This window comes from Adelges cooleyi, unplaced genomic scaffold (genome assembly GCF_023614345.1).
Source record: "Adelges cooleyi isolate 19-005CV unplaced genomic scaffold, UGA_ACOO_1.1 ACOO_flye_CR_arks_rails_tigmint_CR_PRNA_168, whole genome shotgun sequence".
Classification (NCBI taxonomy): domain Eukaryota; kingdom Metazoa; phylum Arthropoda; class Insecta; order Hemiptera; family Adelgidae; genus Adelges; species Adelges cooleyi.
In genome coordinates, this window is record NW_026095825.1 from 323,974 (window position 1) to 342,589 (window position 18,616).

Here is an 18,616-nt window from a genome sequence, read left to right on the forward strand (position 1 = left end):
CGCTGCACCATCACCGATCAAACTGACTGTTTATGGTTTATATTCAAACCTGAAGCGCTCTCGTAGTGCGTTTTGGTCGTAAAATATAAAAGCGGCCGAATCGACGGAGACGTGAAGACATATGTATTTTGATGACGATACCAAAAGCGGGATCGTAAAAAATTACAACTATGTGCACACACGTTATAAATACATATTATTCCAGTCGAATAATTTAGCTGTCGATTTTTTTTCCCGTACCTTTTTCCGTTTTGCCCAGAATAATATTATGATCTTTTACGGCGAGGCTCAACAACGTCAGGCACTCCATGTTATATTAAATTTATAATGTCAGACAACATTCACGAGCGGTATTATTTCAGTTTGATAAAAAAAAAAAAAAAAAACATTAGGTCTCGGTGCTTAGTTATTATTCTCCTTTGTTATTATTATTCGCTATCGATTGCCGCCGCCGAGCGGTAAATAATTACGACAATTCAAGTGCATCTCTCTTTTAGTTCTGTTCAAGTATGCCGAATGATCAAATTATGTGTAATACCGACGGACATCAGTAACGCATCAGTTTACGGTTGTATAACTACTCCCCAGCGAAAAAAAAACTATAAATTAATAATCGTTCATATTAACTCTATGTCTCTAAACACAGACTCTTGGGACCGTTTGCCTTAAGCCTCTCCTATGAATAAAAACATTCATGGCGTTGTAATATTGTACACTTGCTATACTGAGTAAAATCAGCAAAAAAAAGCTCACGGATCACATTTGTTTTTAAGGAATTACTGAATACTATATTGGTATAAGACGTGCTATAAGAACACACCGGGCGTTCGACTAGTAATAATTTTCAAAAAATTATTTAAAAAACCGACAAAAACTAAATCCGTTTAGGTTCCTTGGTACCTATCGCATAGCAAATATGTCGCATACCTAAGTCATCAATACTAATTTTCACTCGATGTTAACGTCAAATTAAAAAAAATTTTGCATCCCACTTATTACCTGTTTTTCAAATCTTATTTAACAGATCGTTTTTTCCAAATCCGTCATGGTTCTTCAGTATCTGATATAGCCTCTATAAAAGCGGGAGTTCCACAAGAAGGTACTCTATCTCCAGTCCTATTCAATATCTATACCTCAGACCAACCCACAACTCCTAACACAATTGTTGCAGATTATGCTGATGACAAAGCCATTTTGTCCTATAACTCTGACCCTCGGATTGCATCCGTTAATTTGCAAAATCATCTTCATTTAATGGAAGACTGGTACACAAAATGGCGTTTTAAAATTAATCAATCAAAATCAGTTCACACTACCTTTACTCTAAGACTTCTCCCTTGTCCTGGTGTCTCCCTATACGGAGTACAAATCCCCTCCTCTTCCTCTGTCAAGTATCTCGGTCTCACACTAGATAAACGACTCACATGGGCTCAGCACATTAAAATTAAACGTTTGTCTCTAAATAGCCGTCTGCGGTTACTCAAATCATTAACCGTAAACAATAAATTTACAGATATTAATACAAAACTTCTTATTTATAAAACCCTTTTAAAAACCATATGGACTTACGGCCTTCAGCTATGGGGCAATGCTAAAAAATCCAATACCAATAAAATTCAATGCTTTCAAAATATTGTCTTAAGAAAATTAATCAATGCACCTCCTTATATCTCTAACTATACACTCCATAACGACCTTAACTTAAAAACAGTCCATGAAGAAGCTATCTCCTACTATAAAAGATTCCACATTAAACTACTCTCCCACTCTAATCCCCTTATAAAAAACCTCTCAACCTTGTCCATACCTGGAGACCCACCCAGACGTTTAAAACGTAAGTGGTGCCGTGATCTTCTATATAATAATATCAATTTATATTAATACATAATTACATCAATGTAAATATAAGTTTAAAAATTTTAAAAAAATCATTAGAAGTGTCACTAATGAGTGGTTTCTTCCATCAAAATGTATTCATGTAATTTATCTCTACTTTTATCATATATGCTTATTGTGCTCATTGTACAGATTGTATATTTCTGATGTAAAATAAAAAAAATAAAAATAAAAATGTTAACGTCTCGAATGTGATCCGTTTATATAATGTTGTTACTGTGTACAAAACATATATTGTCTTTATTAGTATACTTTGTAAGTTATTTTTAATCATTCGTTATATTTCTGAACTTGTTTGATAGAAAACAATTCTTTAATAAAAAACTAAAATGGTATTTTCACAACTTTGGATTTAAGAAATTAATTGACGTTAGAAAAACAATTCTGCGACTAGAATCGGTTTTAGCAATATTTTTATTTTTTTTATTAAAATAAAATACAATCTGTACAAAACATACAATTAATGTTTGAGGTGAACCAAAAAAATGTATATGCGTTTTGGTTATTAAAAACCCCGAAAACTTTAATTTGAATCTATGAGTTAATTCATTATACATGTACTATGTATTGTTCGAGAGTACAATATGTAATACTTAAAAGTTTAGCTCGAAAATTCGATTTCACGTTATTGTTATTCAGAGACTGTTCTTGTTGAATAGATATTCGGCAATCGAGTAGTTATTGCGACCGATCAAAGTTTCACGAGTAAGTTGAAAGACAAGCGAAAAAAAAAAGCCCAGGTAAAACCAGTAGTGCAAAAGTTGTGTTTTAAATTGAAAATAATAAATGTCCATGCCGCACGCGCGCCGTGTAAAGCCTCTTAGGTTTTCCACCGTCAAAAGCTATACAATATAATATTATTATTAATATATGTTATTCGAGTGTGTCTTTAAGTATTCTTTTCCGGATAAAATGTTTGCCAAAAAGACTTGCAAACCGCAGGATTGCGGTCGTGTATTATTGGATTCCATAAACCACAATAGTTCGGTGGTGTTTGCCAAACTGAATCCGTTGTTTAAGAGTGTGCGCAACTTTTTAATTATAAAATACTATGAACTAACTTTAATTTTTCAATAAAATAAATAAACTTAGCTGATTAAAAGAAAAGAAAAAAATTAAACAAACATCAACGAATATCAATAGTTTGTCACGGTTGAGTTTTTTTCTGATGCACCAAACCGGAGTCCGGACCCAAATTACTAATTGTTACAATAATTATTATCACATAATTAAAACGAAAACCAAAAAACTACTATAAGAAAACTACCAATTTGGTAACCCAGTTGCTAACAAATGTATGGTTAACGGTATACGGTATACGGTTAGCAAATCGGGTTTCTGTTTATGGCCAAGTGCATACAAAATACATAATATTAATAAATTATATTATATTTATCAATATTAATTACTATCATATGGTTTTTAATTTTTATATCGTATTATTAATATTATTAAAAACCCTAACATATACAAAATTATATTTAATAAATAAAATACATAACTGAATGTTTGTTGTTATTAGATACCAACCGGCTATTTAAAATACCAATCAACTGTTTAAATACCCTTTAACTTTTGCAATAAGTATATTTACTCTAAAGTCCCTTTTTATTGACAATATTTGTCGATTCGATATCCACAATTTGTGGTTGAAAAATAATTTATTAATATTTATTTACCTAAGGAACTCTCAAACTAACAATATAATATAAATATTGATGTTTGTATACTTAGCAGTAACCCAGAAACTTAATCAATTTCGTTAAGATCCTATAGTTAATAAGTATAGGACCTATATACCTAAGTAAAGTCTAATCCTGTATGCTGTATGCTCTAATACGATACCTGTATTAATTCAGACACACCCTTTTTAATTGTATTCATATTAAGTTAAAAACCAAAATCAAGAGAAGTTATAATGAGAGATATAATGCGGATCTAAAGTCAATCAATACTAATAATCATTAAAATCCTTACAGCACATATTACAGAAATATTTCGTATTCAATTTAAACTTTGATGTAAAACTGAAAAGGCACGGTAAGGTTTCTAAATGAGTTCTCTTCGTTGTGTCGTTCACCATGTATTGGTACATCCAAGACATGGAATTATTGACTGATTTCTTCACATATAAATTCAATGGTCCAAAAATGCTACACCAAAGACTTAATACTTAAGATTCCTTGGAAATTAATATAAAAATCACTACAAAAATACGTATTAATCTTGGGCATTATTTAAATAAATATGCACATATTATGTGCACAAATAATTGATAAAATTTTATTTTTTATTTGAACAAATTTAAATAATTAATAAATTAGTTATTAAAATTAATTTTTAATAAACTCGAAATAATTTGTTGTTATAAAACGATAATAATAATTATAGAAATAAAAAAAAATAACTAGAATAAAAGATCAAAAAATAAAATCGAATAAATATATTATATATATATATATATATATTTATAACAAATTAATTAAAATGACAGTATGTGTGATACAAAAAATTATAATTTATTGTTTATAAAAGTAAATAAAATTGTATTTATGTTATTAAGATAACAATTAAATCAATTGTGATCTATACTCTGCCCCGCGAGAGAACGGTCCTGCGCATAAACTAAAACGCAATACTCTCGTGTGCGTTTGCGCAGACAGCAGTGACCCGTTTCGGTAACTGAACGTACTGTTCTCTCATGAGACAGAGTATATAATTGAAGGTGAAAAAAGTAAATGTGTTCCAAACGAAAAAAGAAAAAACGTCGTTGCATACAATTTTAGTACTCTAACCTTCTCGTCTCTACAACGAAATTAACAAAAATAAAATGTTTTTATATAATTAACACATTCAAAACTTACTCAATTGTTCGAACTATTAATTATTGACGTTTGGAAAAGTTTAAATATTGAATTATTAATCAAAGCCATGATTGAAATATACAAGGTTATTGCCCATAATATAATACCTCTTCTTCGTCAAATATTCGACGATAAAATCAAATATGTCAGTACAACGGGCAGCCAATCAAAATCAAGTATATAAGTATACGGTAAAATAATATATAATAGTAGTAAAGTATACTGTAAAGTTGATATCCCGTTTCGCTGTCATTTTATTTCTGAAGATAACAATAATTCGAGACGATGTGCTGAATATTTCAACCATGATCAAAGCTAAAGCGGCGGCAACAGTTCGTGTTTATTGGTAATTGGTTCGAGAAAAACTACAGGTAATTTTGAATTCAACCAAATCTCATGGAAGAATAACCTAATATATTACACACGAGCTGCTGCACAGACAATTTGGATAAATTTGTCTTGCTAGCGTGTTAAATAAGTATATTTAACTGGGCAATTTGTTTTCAATCGGATTAAACCAAACGGAAGAAATTAATTGGCACTCGACGAATTAATTATAAAATAACGATTGGCCAATTATTGTTAACACGTTTTACTTTTTTTTAGGTTATTTCTTATCGCCTGTAAAACATCGCATCTGGCTTCACACTTAACACTTATTATAGTGCAGTTTTAAAAAACTGCAAAAAACTCGTGTGGAGTTGTTACGTTTTGCAATTAGTTTTTATTTTACTTTTTCGAAAGTACATTCGTTAAAATATTTGTATTTAACTCGTTATCTAATTCCGTCGGTTTTATTTAATCCAAGTGAGTACATTAATATATTCATGTCAGTGTAAATAATTATGGTTTTCAATATTGATCATTATTTTCGAGATACTATTATTTTTTGTACTATAGATGATAAACTTTGTAACTTATACCATAATTATTTACCATTGTTTGGTATTCTTTTCGACTAAATTTATCACAACGGTCATTTTTGAGAGTTCATACCTTACTACTAAGTGCTATGTGGGACACAGTAATAATTGTTGTCTATCCAATTTGTCACTCATCTGGAATTTTCTTGGAGGGGGAAATCATCTACAGTATCCTCCTCGATTCTTCAATTTGAACTAGCGCTTAGACACTGTACAATTGTTTTTTTTAATTGTCTTAAAACTTGTAATTAACACCGAAGAGTTTGACTAATCAATAAAGTATTGTAAAAAAGTCCACTGGAATATTCTTTTGTTCCAGAGCAACACTGAAAATAATATAGCGTGTATAACATTCATTTAATGATAAGAAATATAACTACTGAGACAATACATGTTTAATGGCGTACTGATGTTTTTGTATGATAGATCATTTTTAAGTATTACTGTTTAAATTGTTTTCTAGTATGCCATCTGATTCTAAAAAAAGACAACAAGCACAAAAAAAGAATGCTGCAAAAGCTCGTTCAACGGTCAAAACAACAACGACTACAACTAAAGCAAATGAAACCAATGGGGTTCACGGCAGCAATAGTATTCCTATTAGTGAAGAAGGTATTGCTTTATGTTAAACAGTGATACGGTCTTGATTTAATTAAACTGGATGCTTACAGTTATTGTATTTGTTTTACAACTTTTAGAGTTGCTTTGCAAGAAACTGGAAGCCGATGCTAAATTGAACGCTGAAGCTCGTGCGTGTACTGGTAGCTTGGCGTCGCATCCGAGATCTAGAGATGTTAAAATTGATAATTTATCCATTAGTTTCCATGGCTGTGAACTTTTGCAAGATACCATGTTAGAGTTAAATTGTGGTCGGCGATACGGTCTAATTGGATTAAACGGAAGTGGTGAGTAAAGCATCAAATGTTTAACTAATTCAGGTTTTTTTTTAGATTAGGTAACTATTATCATTAGCAATATTAGTTATATTATCCAAAATGGTTGTACCTACTTATTGTTTGCTAACATTGAAATTTTCAACAGGGAAATCGACTCTTTTATCAGTATTAGGAAATCGTGAAGTACCGATTCCCGATCAAATTGATATTTTTCATTTGACTAGAGAAATGCCAGCGTCGGAAAAATCTGCTCTCCAATGTGTCATGGAAGTAGACCAGGAAAAAATTCGACTCGAAAAACTAGTGGATGAACTCGTCGCGTGTCCCGACGATGGTAAGTTTCAAAAAACCCTACATATGTTGATTAGCATTGTGCCAACAAAATTAATTTTTTTGTAGAGTCACAAGAACAACTCATGGACGTTTACGAACGGTTGGACGATATTTGCGCCGATACAGCAGAAGCTCGAGCCGCTAATATCCTGCACGGTCTCGGCTTTACAAAAGAAATGCAGAACAAAAAGACGAAAGATTTTTCAGGTAATCAAATTTTGTCCCTCATACATTGTATACATCAATGTTTACATTGATACATACTATATTTGACTTTGGCTCGTCATGGCTTATAACCAAAATCATTTTTATTTTTTAGGAGGTTGGCGGATGAGAATCGCTTTAGCTAGAGCGTTGTACGTTACTCCTCATTTGTTGTTACTCGACGAACCTACTAACCATTTAGATTTAGATGCTTGTGTATGGCTTGAAGAAGAATTGAAATCGTAAGATCTCACAATTTGTTTGCATACAAAACTGAAGAAATATTTATAATTTATTTTTATTTCAACCCAGGTATAAGAGAATTCTAGTTATTATATCTCATTCTCAAGATTTTTTGAATGGGATTTGTACCAATACAATTCATTTAGACAAGAAAAGGCTCAAGTACTATGGTGTATGTATAAACTCGCTTAACATTTTTAAATAGGTACACTAAGTGTTGTAATGTAAATTTTTCAGGGTAATTATGATGCATTTATCAAAACTAGAGTTGAGCAATTAGAGAACCAAATGAAGCAATACAATTGGGAACAAGATCAAATTGCACATATGAAAGTAAATACAATGTTATAATAGGTGTTTAGAAAAAAAAAACTCTAGAACGCGTTTATTTTTAGAACTATATCGCACGGTTTGGTCACGGAAGTGCTAAACTTGCTAGGCAAGCTCAGAGTAAAGAAAAAACCCTAGCCAAAATGGTAGCGCAAGGACTAACAGAGAAAGTAACCAATGACAAATTAGTGACGTTTAATTTTCCTTCATGTGGAACCATACCTCCACCCGTTATTATGGTTCAGGTATACATAAATTTTAATTGTATTTAAAATAATAAAATCGGAGTTGGTTCAAAAAACTAGTAAGATTTTATGAACTCTCGTCATGTATGAAAATAATTTTATTTCATTTCTAGAATGTGAGTTTTCGTTATACCGATACTTCGCAATACATCTATAAAAATTTAGAATTTGGTATCGATCTAGACACGAGGCTTGCATTGGTGGGACCTAACGGAGCTGGTAAAAGTACTCTTTTGAAATTGCTTTATGGCGAAGTAAGTTAATTTAAAAAAATGTTCTTGTTGTTGAAATTTATACCTGGTTATTGAACAATTATTGTAGCTATTCCCAAGTGAGGGCATGATACGCAAAAATTCCCATTTGAGAATTGCCAGGTATCATCAACATCTACACGAACTTCTCGATTTAGATTTGTCGCCGTTAGACTACATGATGCAATCGTTTCCGGACGTAAAGGAACGTGAAGAGATGCGTAAAATCATTGGACGTTATGGTTTAACCGGAAGACAGCAGGTTAGTAATATTATCGTTGAAACTGACAGCAATTAGTCAAACGCAAATAACGTCATAAGATATCTTTTCTTTAATATCTTAAACTAACAAGTAAAGGTTTGGTAATAACGTTTTTGTCTTATTTTTCAAGTCCATTTAAAATTTTTTCTTTTCCTGGCCAACCCTATCATAAGATAAATGCTTGGAAATATTTTCTACATATTATTCTTCGTAAACCAGCAACTTTTTTATATTTTTAGGCAATTAAAAAAAAACTTTTTAATTACAATTTATGCTTACGAAGTCTTGGTGAAAATATCTAGTTACCAAATTATTTTTTTTAATAATCAGCATATTTTATTATACTTATTTTCATTTTGCTTTATACCTTCCCTTGAACCATATCTAAATTATAGTAACTTTTATAACATAACAATTTTTTTATTTATTTATAAGATTTTAAAAGGTTTTCATTGATGATTAAATTTCCAAATTATAAGTATACAAACATAGATAGCAAAATAGTATTGGAAAATATTAGTTTGTTTACTTATAAGTTCTAGGCTTACCTTAGGAAACTATGGGTCTTAAAGTAAGTATACCCCGTTTTGCTTATAAAAAATTATTAAAAGATCATTAAACCAATCGACCTCGTACGACTTCACCGTCGGCTCTTCCTAATTAATATTCCAAACAATATTTTCTTAAGTACTACTTTTTATTTAGATCACCTCATTAAAAATGTTAATTTTTTTTGTTTTTTGTTATTGCATTTTAGGTGTGTCCTATTCGTCAGCTTAGCGATGGTCAGAGATGTAGAGTTGTGTTTGCGTACTTGGCTTGGCAAGTTCCCCATTTATTATTGCTCGACGAACCTACTAATCATTTAGACATGGAAACGATCGATTCCTTGGCAGATGCTATTAACGATTTTGACGGAGGCATGGTTCTAGTTAGCCACGACTTCAGACTTATTTCTCAGGTAAACCATAAATTTGTATATATTGCGATACATCAGAGAGGGTCAGCTCGTTCAATAATCTATTTTCTTATTTTTATTCTAATAATTAGGTAGCGGAAGAAATTTGGATTTGCGAAAACGGCTCTGTAACAAAATGGCAGTCCGGCATTTTAGATTACAAAGAACATTTGAAAAAGAAAATTATGAAAAACAACGCTGAAATGGCGATTAACAAGCGCTAAGTTGTTAGCTCATTTTTTTTTTTTTTTTAATTTGGCTGTTTAACATCATTAAATTGTTCAGTTACTATGAATGAAAATGAAATAAAACACAATTCTATATACAATTATTATAAATAGGTTTGTGTTTTTAGCTATGTCACGTATTACATACGTCTTTTACCTAACCATTTTCTATGCTGCACAATCTAATATTTTTATTATTAAATTAAGGTTTTTGTCATTATGTAGATTTAATATTTTTCTAAATTATTTCTTAAATTTTTACCTGAACTCGGGAGGGGGAGGAGTATTAGGAGCTCCTAATAAATTGTAAAGAGATGTGAAATATTTTAAAATAGCAAAGGAATAATTAACAAAATATATAATGAATATTTTTTGTGACAAGAACCAAAATAAAATAACATCAATATTAGGAATTATTTAACTTGATTAAGCGATTAAAAAAACCAATCATCTTTCATTTAATCATATTTTATTATTAGTCAACACAAATATTTTATTAGTTGTTTAAATATTATCTAATTAATATAATAGTATATCATAAAATTTTTAAATGATGCAAGATAAACAAAAAATAATTAAAGTTAATTTTTCATTTAAAAATAAAAAGTTATTTATTCAAAAAAAAAATTATTTATTAATGAAATATATTTTAAATAGAATTGAAATTATCTGAGATAACATTTTATTTACAAAAATATTAAATAAATAAATAGTATTTTTTATACGAATTACAAATAAAGTAACTCACAAATAAAAAATTATACAACCTTAAAGAAGTTGTTTTATTTCTCAAATTACCTACTTATTTACTATTTTATTTAAACTTCGCTCAAATATTTTTTTATGGTCTATTCTTGGGAAAAAATGATAAAAAAAATATATTTTTCAATGTTTAAGTAGATACTTTTTTTTAGAAAAGTTACAACTCAATATTGACTTATAACTTAGGTTTCAATAAAATTATAAAAACAAATTGTATTTTTCTTAACGTTCAAAAATAGTATCTAATTTCTAATTTTATTTTTAAATATAAAACTCATACAATTGGGTATGAAATTTTCCTAATAAAATTTGGGAAAATTTAATGATAAAGTATGTTTTTGGGAAAAAAATAGGTTTGTTTTTAAAATGTATTTTTTATTAATTTTTTATTTAGAGAGAGATTCTTTATACAGAGAGTGTGATATTTTATGGTTAAGGGTTTTAATTATTAATTAATTTATTATATATAAGTATATAACCATAAGTTGCTCAAGTTTTTTCTGGAATTGATTTTAATTAATTTCTCAAGTTAAAGAAAAAATATCATTACTATTAACAGATCAAGCGCCAAGGATATTTTACTAAGACTTCTTTCTGGACAAAAATTTGTTTCATGTTATACTCCCTACTAATACATATCATCTATGATTTTTCTGTCGGAAGTGAGCAAAAAGTATAGCGCACACCATAGTGTGAACACCACCGATATGGCGCTGAACCTGTTAATCTTAGTCGTATAACAAACTGTCAATACCTAGTCTGATATAAACTAATTTGTTAAATTAACTATTCGAATAAAAAAATAACTTATGTATAATCTTCATCTGGTTAACTAATTTTTTTCAATAAAGACGCTGTCACAATATTAAAAAAACGACACTTATTTACTAAAGTCAAAAAATACTTCTTTTTAAATAGCGCTTCAAAATAGTTGTTAAGATTTTGTACAAGGCAACTTCCTGAATTTAGCTTGCTAACCGTGCGTTGATGCAATGCGAGTTGCGACAGCAAGATTGCATTATCTGTGGGTATGCAGCCGCAAGTATATGAAATGGCATTTCGCATAAGCGTTAGCGTTTTTTCCTAATATTATCTGCTGTAATTCAGAATATTTTTTCTATTTATAAAAAAAAGTTGAAAATAAAAATTATGGGTAACACCATTCTGCAAAAAATGTTAATCTGTCCGTTGATAAGAGTGATAGCTTATCACACATTGTGATAGTAAACAATATCAATAATAATTTCTTATCTATCTATTATCTACAAAATCTACCAAGGGCTATTATTATTGTTGAGATTTTATTTGTATTTTGTTGTACAGCAGAACGCTGAACGCACTACAGTCACGAGTTACCGTTGTTGTTGAGATTAAATGTTAATATTTGAAAAAACATGAATACGTTTTTTAACATTAAAAAGTGTAAAAAATATTGCTGACGAGGTTTTTATTTTCACCAATCCATTAGTGTATGACTTGTGGTAAAGAATATTTACCATGGACGAACACAGCACAATGGACCTTGTCGAAAGCAGTGACGACGATAGTCAGTCGTCAAAAATGTTAACCGTCGAAGAGATGCTTTTGGGTAAAGGTAGACAGGAGAAATCGTTGGGAAACTTAGCGACAAAATTTGCAGATCTCCTGAGAAATTCTCCTGATGGAGTGATGCACTTGAATAAAGTAAGATAAAGTAGTTTAATCAACCATTGGTTTATCAACGTTAGCTTTTGCCAAGGGAAAACGTTTTGAACATTTAATCAAACAATGTTTCCGGTTCAACATAGAACAAATTTCACATCGTAATTATAAATTTTAATGAAATTATAAGAAATGTTTCCTATATAAAAATATTATCCCGGTCATTTTTTTACTCCAAGACAGACTTATGTGGTAGGCCTATTTATCAATTGGTTAAAATCTTCATATGGTTTTCTTTGTTATTTTCTATCAAAATATGTATTTGTGGTCATTCTTGCCAGTTAGCTTAATATTTAGGTATATTTTTTAATTAATATTGTCAATCTAAACTTGGTTTTAAGCTTAACAGATAAGAACAACCATTTATCATTACATCTTCGATAATGAAAAAAATACAATACATAATTTTAATTAACAATTTCATACATTTTCTTTATTAAATTTTGATTTGCCTTGATCATAAAAAGCATGGTTTGATTTAGCTGAAAAGAGTCTACTCGACTAAACTGTTCATTTACTGATGGTGTATTCATTTTCAGGCTACAGCGATGCTAGCTGTAAAACAAAAAAGAAGAATATATGATATAACAAATGTACTGGAAGGTATTGGATTAATCGAGAAAAAAACCAAAAACCAAGTTCGATGGAGGCAAGTGAAATACAATAAAGTTTCATCAGCGTAATTATTCATAAAATAAATTTTTTTTTTCAGAGGAGTGGAAACGAGCGAAGATGAAAAAACTGCCGAAATGAGATCAAAACTTCAAGATGAAATACAAACCCTCAAATGGCAAGAAGACATATTAGATAAGCAATTAGAGGTATATTTCTCAGTGATCAGGGTCTAATACCCAGTGGAGGCGAACCTACTCCTCAGGGGGGGGCTACGGCCCCCCTGTTATAGAGTGGTGGTGGGAGGAAAGGTAGGCCGGTGGGCCATGAAAATAAACTCGACGATGCTTTTTTTACATAACCTAACCTTGAAGGGGGTGTCTGTAATATTTTTTTGCCCCTCCTACTACATTTTAGTTCAGGGCCACTGCTTATACCTTACCAACTCGCTTTGGTGTTCCTTTCGGAACCAAAAAAATATTTTATTTATTATTTCAATACTTGCTTACTTTGATAACTATACATATCATGTGTAAATATTATGTATGTATTTTATTTTTTTTATAGATTCTCACCCGTGACTTCAAAGTGCTCAAAGAAGAAAAGTCGTTTTCTCGTTACATGTATTTATTAAGTAGTGAAATATCCAACAAGCAAGAAAAACGATCAGTGTTCACTGTACAACCGATGGAAGCTCTCAGAGGCGCCAGTATTTCTATACCTAGAACTAAATTCCATGAAAACTATAATATGAAATCACATGCCAATAGCATGCCGTTTAGAATAAACTTAAATTCCAAAAACGTGCCAGTCATTATGAACCTTATATCTTTTAAAGCATTTGGTCAATTTGAGGTAATTTTCATTGTTGAATAGTGAATACATAGGTGACGTTTAATAAGCTATTTCGTGCAATATACCAAATGTGTTTTATATTTATTGGTATTGATAATGCCTTTGTTTTCCCCTAAATTAAATATTATAAATTTCCATGAATTAACCAAACAATAGATTGGATTAAATGCCAAAAGCGTAAATTGTCACTGTGTAAAAAAAAAAAAAGTGTTTTTTAAAAATAAACAGAATAATTTTATTTTTATCTTTTTGAAAATTTCAAAAATATTAACATTACAAAATATATAATTGGTTTGTTATTACTGATTTGTTGAAATAAGTTTGTTAAACATTTTCTGAATTTGAAACAAACTGTACTTCATCTAAGTATTCTTCTAAACCTAACTTGTACAAAAAACAAGTATATTTTATTACAACTCACAATGTAAATACTTGGTAAACATAAAAATACAAAATTCAACTAAATGCCAAATAGGTAACCAAATTCACCAAGCTCGGTTCAATTTTATTTCTAACAGTTTTTCACATCACTCGGTTTATGTTATTATTATCAACTTTTTTTGATTTTAGAAAAAAAGAAACATAAAAGACCTGACGAACAAAACGACAAAACTCTCTCGACGAGAAGGTTCTATCGATGTGCATACTAGCATTACGCAAAGTATGATTCAAAGTTTGGTAATTTTATTTAAGCATAATTAATTGTCAATGTTATTTTTTAGTAACTGAAGAAACAGAACTAGAAGAAGTAATAGTATTAAACAAAGAAGGCAAACAAGTTGAAAAAAATCTAGGTATGGTTTTTTTCTAATTATATGATAACGTAAATATGTTGGATGTTTATTTTAAGCGATTACCAATAAGAATAACTGTTATTGATTGTTGTAGGAAACATGATTCTATACAATTTAATCAATGATTATCATACTATATTTTAGCATGGCTTAAAAAAATGTATTATTAAAAAAAAATTGTAATTTTTTAAAAACATTTTAGATGCTGAAAGAACTACAAAAGATTCTCAAACAGTAAAAGGTAATAAATCTAGTACAATTATATATTTATTTATTATGAAATTGACAGTTACAACTCAAAAGGGCCTAAGCGACATGGCATAGATAATAAAATAGCCATCTAGATGAGATATTAGGTATTAAAAATATATATATATATCATTTAAACTGGGTAATATACGGTACTAATTTTAACTGTTTTAATAAAAAAATTGTTTCACTTTTCCTCTTAATTTTACTTTTTGAACTCGTTATTCAATAATTTATCATTATAGTATGTTTTTAAATTAAATATATTAGGTTGTCGATTGTCTTTATAATATACATACACATATTATAAAAAATGTAATTACTTAGCCAAAACGAAGTGGAATCGAAACAGTAATTTTTTACACCTATCGTCATCAATAGGGACCGTTGTATGTAAATTGAGCATGACAAATGTTGTATTATACTACTAAAAAATTTTCAGTTTTAGACTGGAATTTCTTTTCTAAATTTAAACACTCAAAAACTTTAATTTAGCTATAGTTAAACTTCTCCCGTTGAATAATTTTTCAAAGCTGATTTTAACATTTTTGGTCATCTTAAAAATCATAAAAAAATGTCGCTGTAGTCCCTTTTAGACGTTATGTAACCATCAATGATATTAAAGTTATCATACCATATATTATTATCATAATTAACTTTGTTGATTGAATACTAACAATAAAAATATTGATTATGATTTTAGTTCCTCCTCGCTACGATCCGATTTATAGGCTCAGTCCTCCGCCATCAGAGAATACTTTTCGGTATCTAATTGACCCTTCAGAAGGCGCTTTTGAAGCATTTGATATTTCGCCCATAAAGCAAGTGATAATATAAATTATTTATTCAAAAGTTAACTATGGGACTTTGAAAAGATACATACATATATCTAATATGCGTTCACCTTCAGCGTTGATGAATTTATAAAATTGTCCCTTTAATATTATACGATAAACTTAGTAATTATACAAACTTGAATTAATCTTTTTTGGAATTTGTGCTATATTATATTATCTATATTAGATATATATATTGTTAACAGAATAGTATTTCTTGGTTGATATATTTTAACAAGCTATATGACCTAAACGTATACTTATCAAAATTGTTTTGTAAGTAATAACTTTAAAAAAAAGTAACTGTAAACACCCTTAAGTAAAACATTTGTATTTTTTTATACTATAAAAAAATATTACTTATTTATATATATATATTAATTTTAACTATTACTGTAATTTAATACATGTACGTTAATAGTATACATTTTTAAGAAAGATGTGTACTTAATTTTTTTTTTTATGTAGCATTTTTAAAAATTACAATTTACCATTACAGTACTAAATTTGTATTGTTATAATATGTGTATACAAAAATAAAGATTATTTATTTTTTATACTTGGCATTTTTACTTGAACCTGAAGAGAGGACTCTCAAAAAAGAAACTTTGTTCCAAAAACCAATTCTACACTTTGAAAATTAATAAACAGAAATAACAATATAATTAAAATAAAGCATTTTTTTACAACTTTTAGGTAAGTATAGTTCAAATTCAAAATATTTTACAATAATTGAAAACAAATTTATAAAATCGTTATTTTAAATTTCTTGTTTTAAAAAATGTGAAGTAAATTGTAGAATGTTTAACTAAAATTGGTAAAAGTTACAATTTATAACTAGGGTCTAGGTTTAGACAACAAGAAAACACTAATGATAACAATTAGCAAAATTGTTTAAACCTAATTTAATCAAACATATTATTATACTTATATATTATGTTAGGTTGAATTACATAAGCATTATAGCAAAACTAAAAGAGCAAAGTATGTTATATAATATAATTATAGTTAGGCGACTTCTTGTGATCCTCCTATTTCATATGGAAATGATAATTCAGAATAACGTCAAATGGGATTATTATAAATATTTATGCATTTAAAAGTTCATAAAACATAAAAACAAGAAAATTTGTATTTCTTTAAATTACCTTCAAAGTTGTGAACAACCTACAAATAAAAAAAAATCGTAAAATTATAATTGGCTAATGTTTATATTAAATAAAGGTCAAATCACATTTTTACATGTTTTTCTTTAACTCGCTAACCCGTACATACGTTTAAAAACATTCTTCTTCTTCTAAAAGATAGTAAAAATTAAAAAATTATTTTACTACAAGAACAATTATTTAGGTATTAATAAATTGTAGCACATTCTTTTTTAAATGACGATTACTTTGAAAACAACCAAAAATTAACTACAATTGTAAATAATGTTAAACATCTTTAATTTTTGACCAAAAAAAAAAAAGCGTGGGCCCTAATCAACAAAGTCCAAATTCATTGAGTTAAGTATTATGAAATGTATTATCAAATTTAAATTACAAAAAAACTTACAATATAAAACATTATCTGAAATTTTATCGGACAAATGTATGAGGCATTTTGTTAATAGGGCCCACGCTTTTTCTTTTTTGTCAAAAATTAAAGATGTTTAACATTATTTAAAATTGTAGTTAATTTTTGGTCGTTTTCAAAGTAATTGACATTTTTTAAAAAAAATGTGCTTTAATTGATTTATAAATTCTTCGTGTGGTAAAATTATTTTTTACGTCTTTTTAATTCATTTTTTTTTTTACTATATTTTAGAAATAAGCATGTTTTTAATCAAGTTTTTTTTCTATTTTTTACTTTTTAGTGCAATGTGTAATTTAAACATTTTTCCTATCAATTTTATAATGTCATATTGATAATTCGTTTATTTATACCCACCTGATCAAAACAAACAAAACCCCGCCCTCCTCCCTCGTAAATTCAATTAAAATCAAACGTGTATTACTTTTGTGAATTGTTATTTGTACCTAATTGTATTATACCCAATATATAAAGAGGCCATAATTTTGAAATGCGTCACTATTATTAATGCGTAGTGCTAACCGAATGTAAATAATATATTTCATGTTTTGATCCGTCGGTATACACATACGTTTATAAAAAAAATAGTCAACGATTGACACACGTCATCGCTGTTGTCAATTTTCGAACAATATTTCAGTTGTTTTTTTTTTTTGTATTTAGGTTTTGTTAACTTTGTAACTTTTACATTAGACAGATGTTACATGTGGTTAAAGTGTAGTTTTGCGCGTTATTTAAGAAAATCGTTTTCTTTAACTGACATTCGATGAAATAAAATATAGATTTGCTAACTATCGGGATTAGTTTTAATAAACGTCAATTGTTATATAAATCATTGAAATATTCAATTTAAAGCTTGAATTTAAAACAAAATTAGTACACATAAAAACAAACACACCGAACAGGGTTGGGCGCAATTCGAATAAATGTTTATTTTATTTAATTTACGAATAAGAAATTACTAATTAAAACTACTTGTCGTTTAATTAGTAATTAAATTAGCTACACGTGCGTTTATAAATTGTCTATTGCTATTTTGTAAGCGGTTTGAACTTAACGATTAAAAATGTACACAAAAAATCATTTTTTGATGAATACCAAATAGTACCTACAGTGTAAAAAAAATATAAGAAAAGCCTGAGATTCGAAATTCAATGTTGTCTTTGTTTTTTTTGTATACAATAAGTTATATTTAGTCGTCAATTAGTCATTTTTATTCTATAACACTATTAGGTTTTATTTCATTGTATGGTATGTGTGTGTTAAATGTTGTTTTCGTCTACCTGCATAATTATTCATAAACTTATATTTATATGGACCCATTTATTTGTATATAAAAACAATGAAATTATGTCAGGTACATATTCCATAATTTGTAGGATAATATATGTATTATATATGTACAATGAGGTCAGGGGTCACGAATTGGCGTCATTTAATAAAATACTTAGTTGTCTATTTGTCTGTCACACGCGAATAATTCATTAAAAAAAATCTTATCAAACTTCCCATAGAACGATGAAAATTTGTTAAGAAATGTTTGTTTACTAATTAAGACACAATATATTACAAATATACCTATGTAAGACCTATGTATGTTTTT

The 18,616-nt window shown here is 28.6% G+C and overlaps 2 protein-coding genes across 2 annotated transcripts; both read left to right on the top strand.

Moving 5' to 3' along the window:
• The first annotated feature begins 5,405 nt into the window (after window positions 1-5,405).
• Window positions 5,406-9,695, top strand: LOC126833021 (ATP-binding cassette sub-family F member 2). The gene is made up of 13 exons (XM_050564125.1): window positions 5,406-5,567; window positions 6,147-6,295; window positions 6,382-6,588; window positions 6,725-6,913; window positions 6,979-7,119; window positions 7,232-7,358; window positions 7,429-7,531; window positions 7,597-7,692; window positions 7,755-7,934; window positions 8,048-8,188; window positions 8,256-8,447; window positions 9,205-9,408; window positions 9,498-9,695. The coding sequence occupies exons 2-13, from the start codon at window positions 6,148-6,150 to the stop codon at window positions 9,627-9,629; spliced, it is 1,860 nt and encodes a 619-aa protein (XP_050420082.1). The 5' UTR covers window positions 5,406-5,567; window position 6,147; the 3' UTR covers window positions 9,630-9,695.
• Window positions 9,696-11,735: 2,040 nt separating this feature from the next.
• Window positions 11,736-15,763, top strand: LOC126833025 (transcription factor E2F5-like). The gene is made up of 8 exons (XM_050564131.1): window positions 11,736-12,077; window positions 12,635-12,744; window positions 12,808-12,916; window positions 13,275-13,562; window positions 14,133-14,223; window positions 14,285-14,356; window positions 14,559-14,597; window positions 15,309-15,763. The coding sequence occupies exons 1-8, from the start codon at window positions 11,892-11,894 to the stop codon at window positions 15,440-15,442; spliced, it is 1,029 nt and encodes a 342-aa protein (XP_050420088.1). The 5' UTR covers window positions 11,736-11,891; the 3' UTR covers window positions 15,443-15,763.
• Window positions 15,764-18,616: the final 2,853 nt, after the last annotated feature.

Coding starts and splice junctions, on each gene's coding strand:
- LOC126833021 (XM_050564125.1), top strand. CDS start 6,148: ATGCCATCTGATTCTAAAAAAAGACAACAAGCACAAAAAAAGAATGCT. Junction 6,914..6,978: donor CGTCGCGTGTCCCGACGATG/GTAAGTTTCAAA, acceptor ATTTTTTTGTAG/AGTCACAAGAACAACTCATG. Junction 7,693..7,754: donor ATCAAATTGCACATATGAAA/GTAAATACAATG, acceptor GTTTATTTTTAG/AACTATATCGCACGGTTTGG.
- LOC126833025 (XM_050564131.1), top strand. CDS start 11,892: ATGGACGAACACAGCACAATGGACCTTGTCGAAAGCAGTGACGACGAT. Junction 13,563..14,132: donor AAGCATTTGGTCAATTTGAG/GTAATTTTCATT, acceptor TTTTGATTTTAG/AAAAAAAGAAACATAAAAGA. Junction 14,224..14,284: donor GCATACTAGCATTACGCAAA/GTATGATTCAAA, acceptor GTTATTTTTTAG/TAACTGAAGAAACAGAACTA.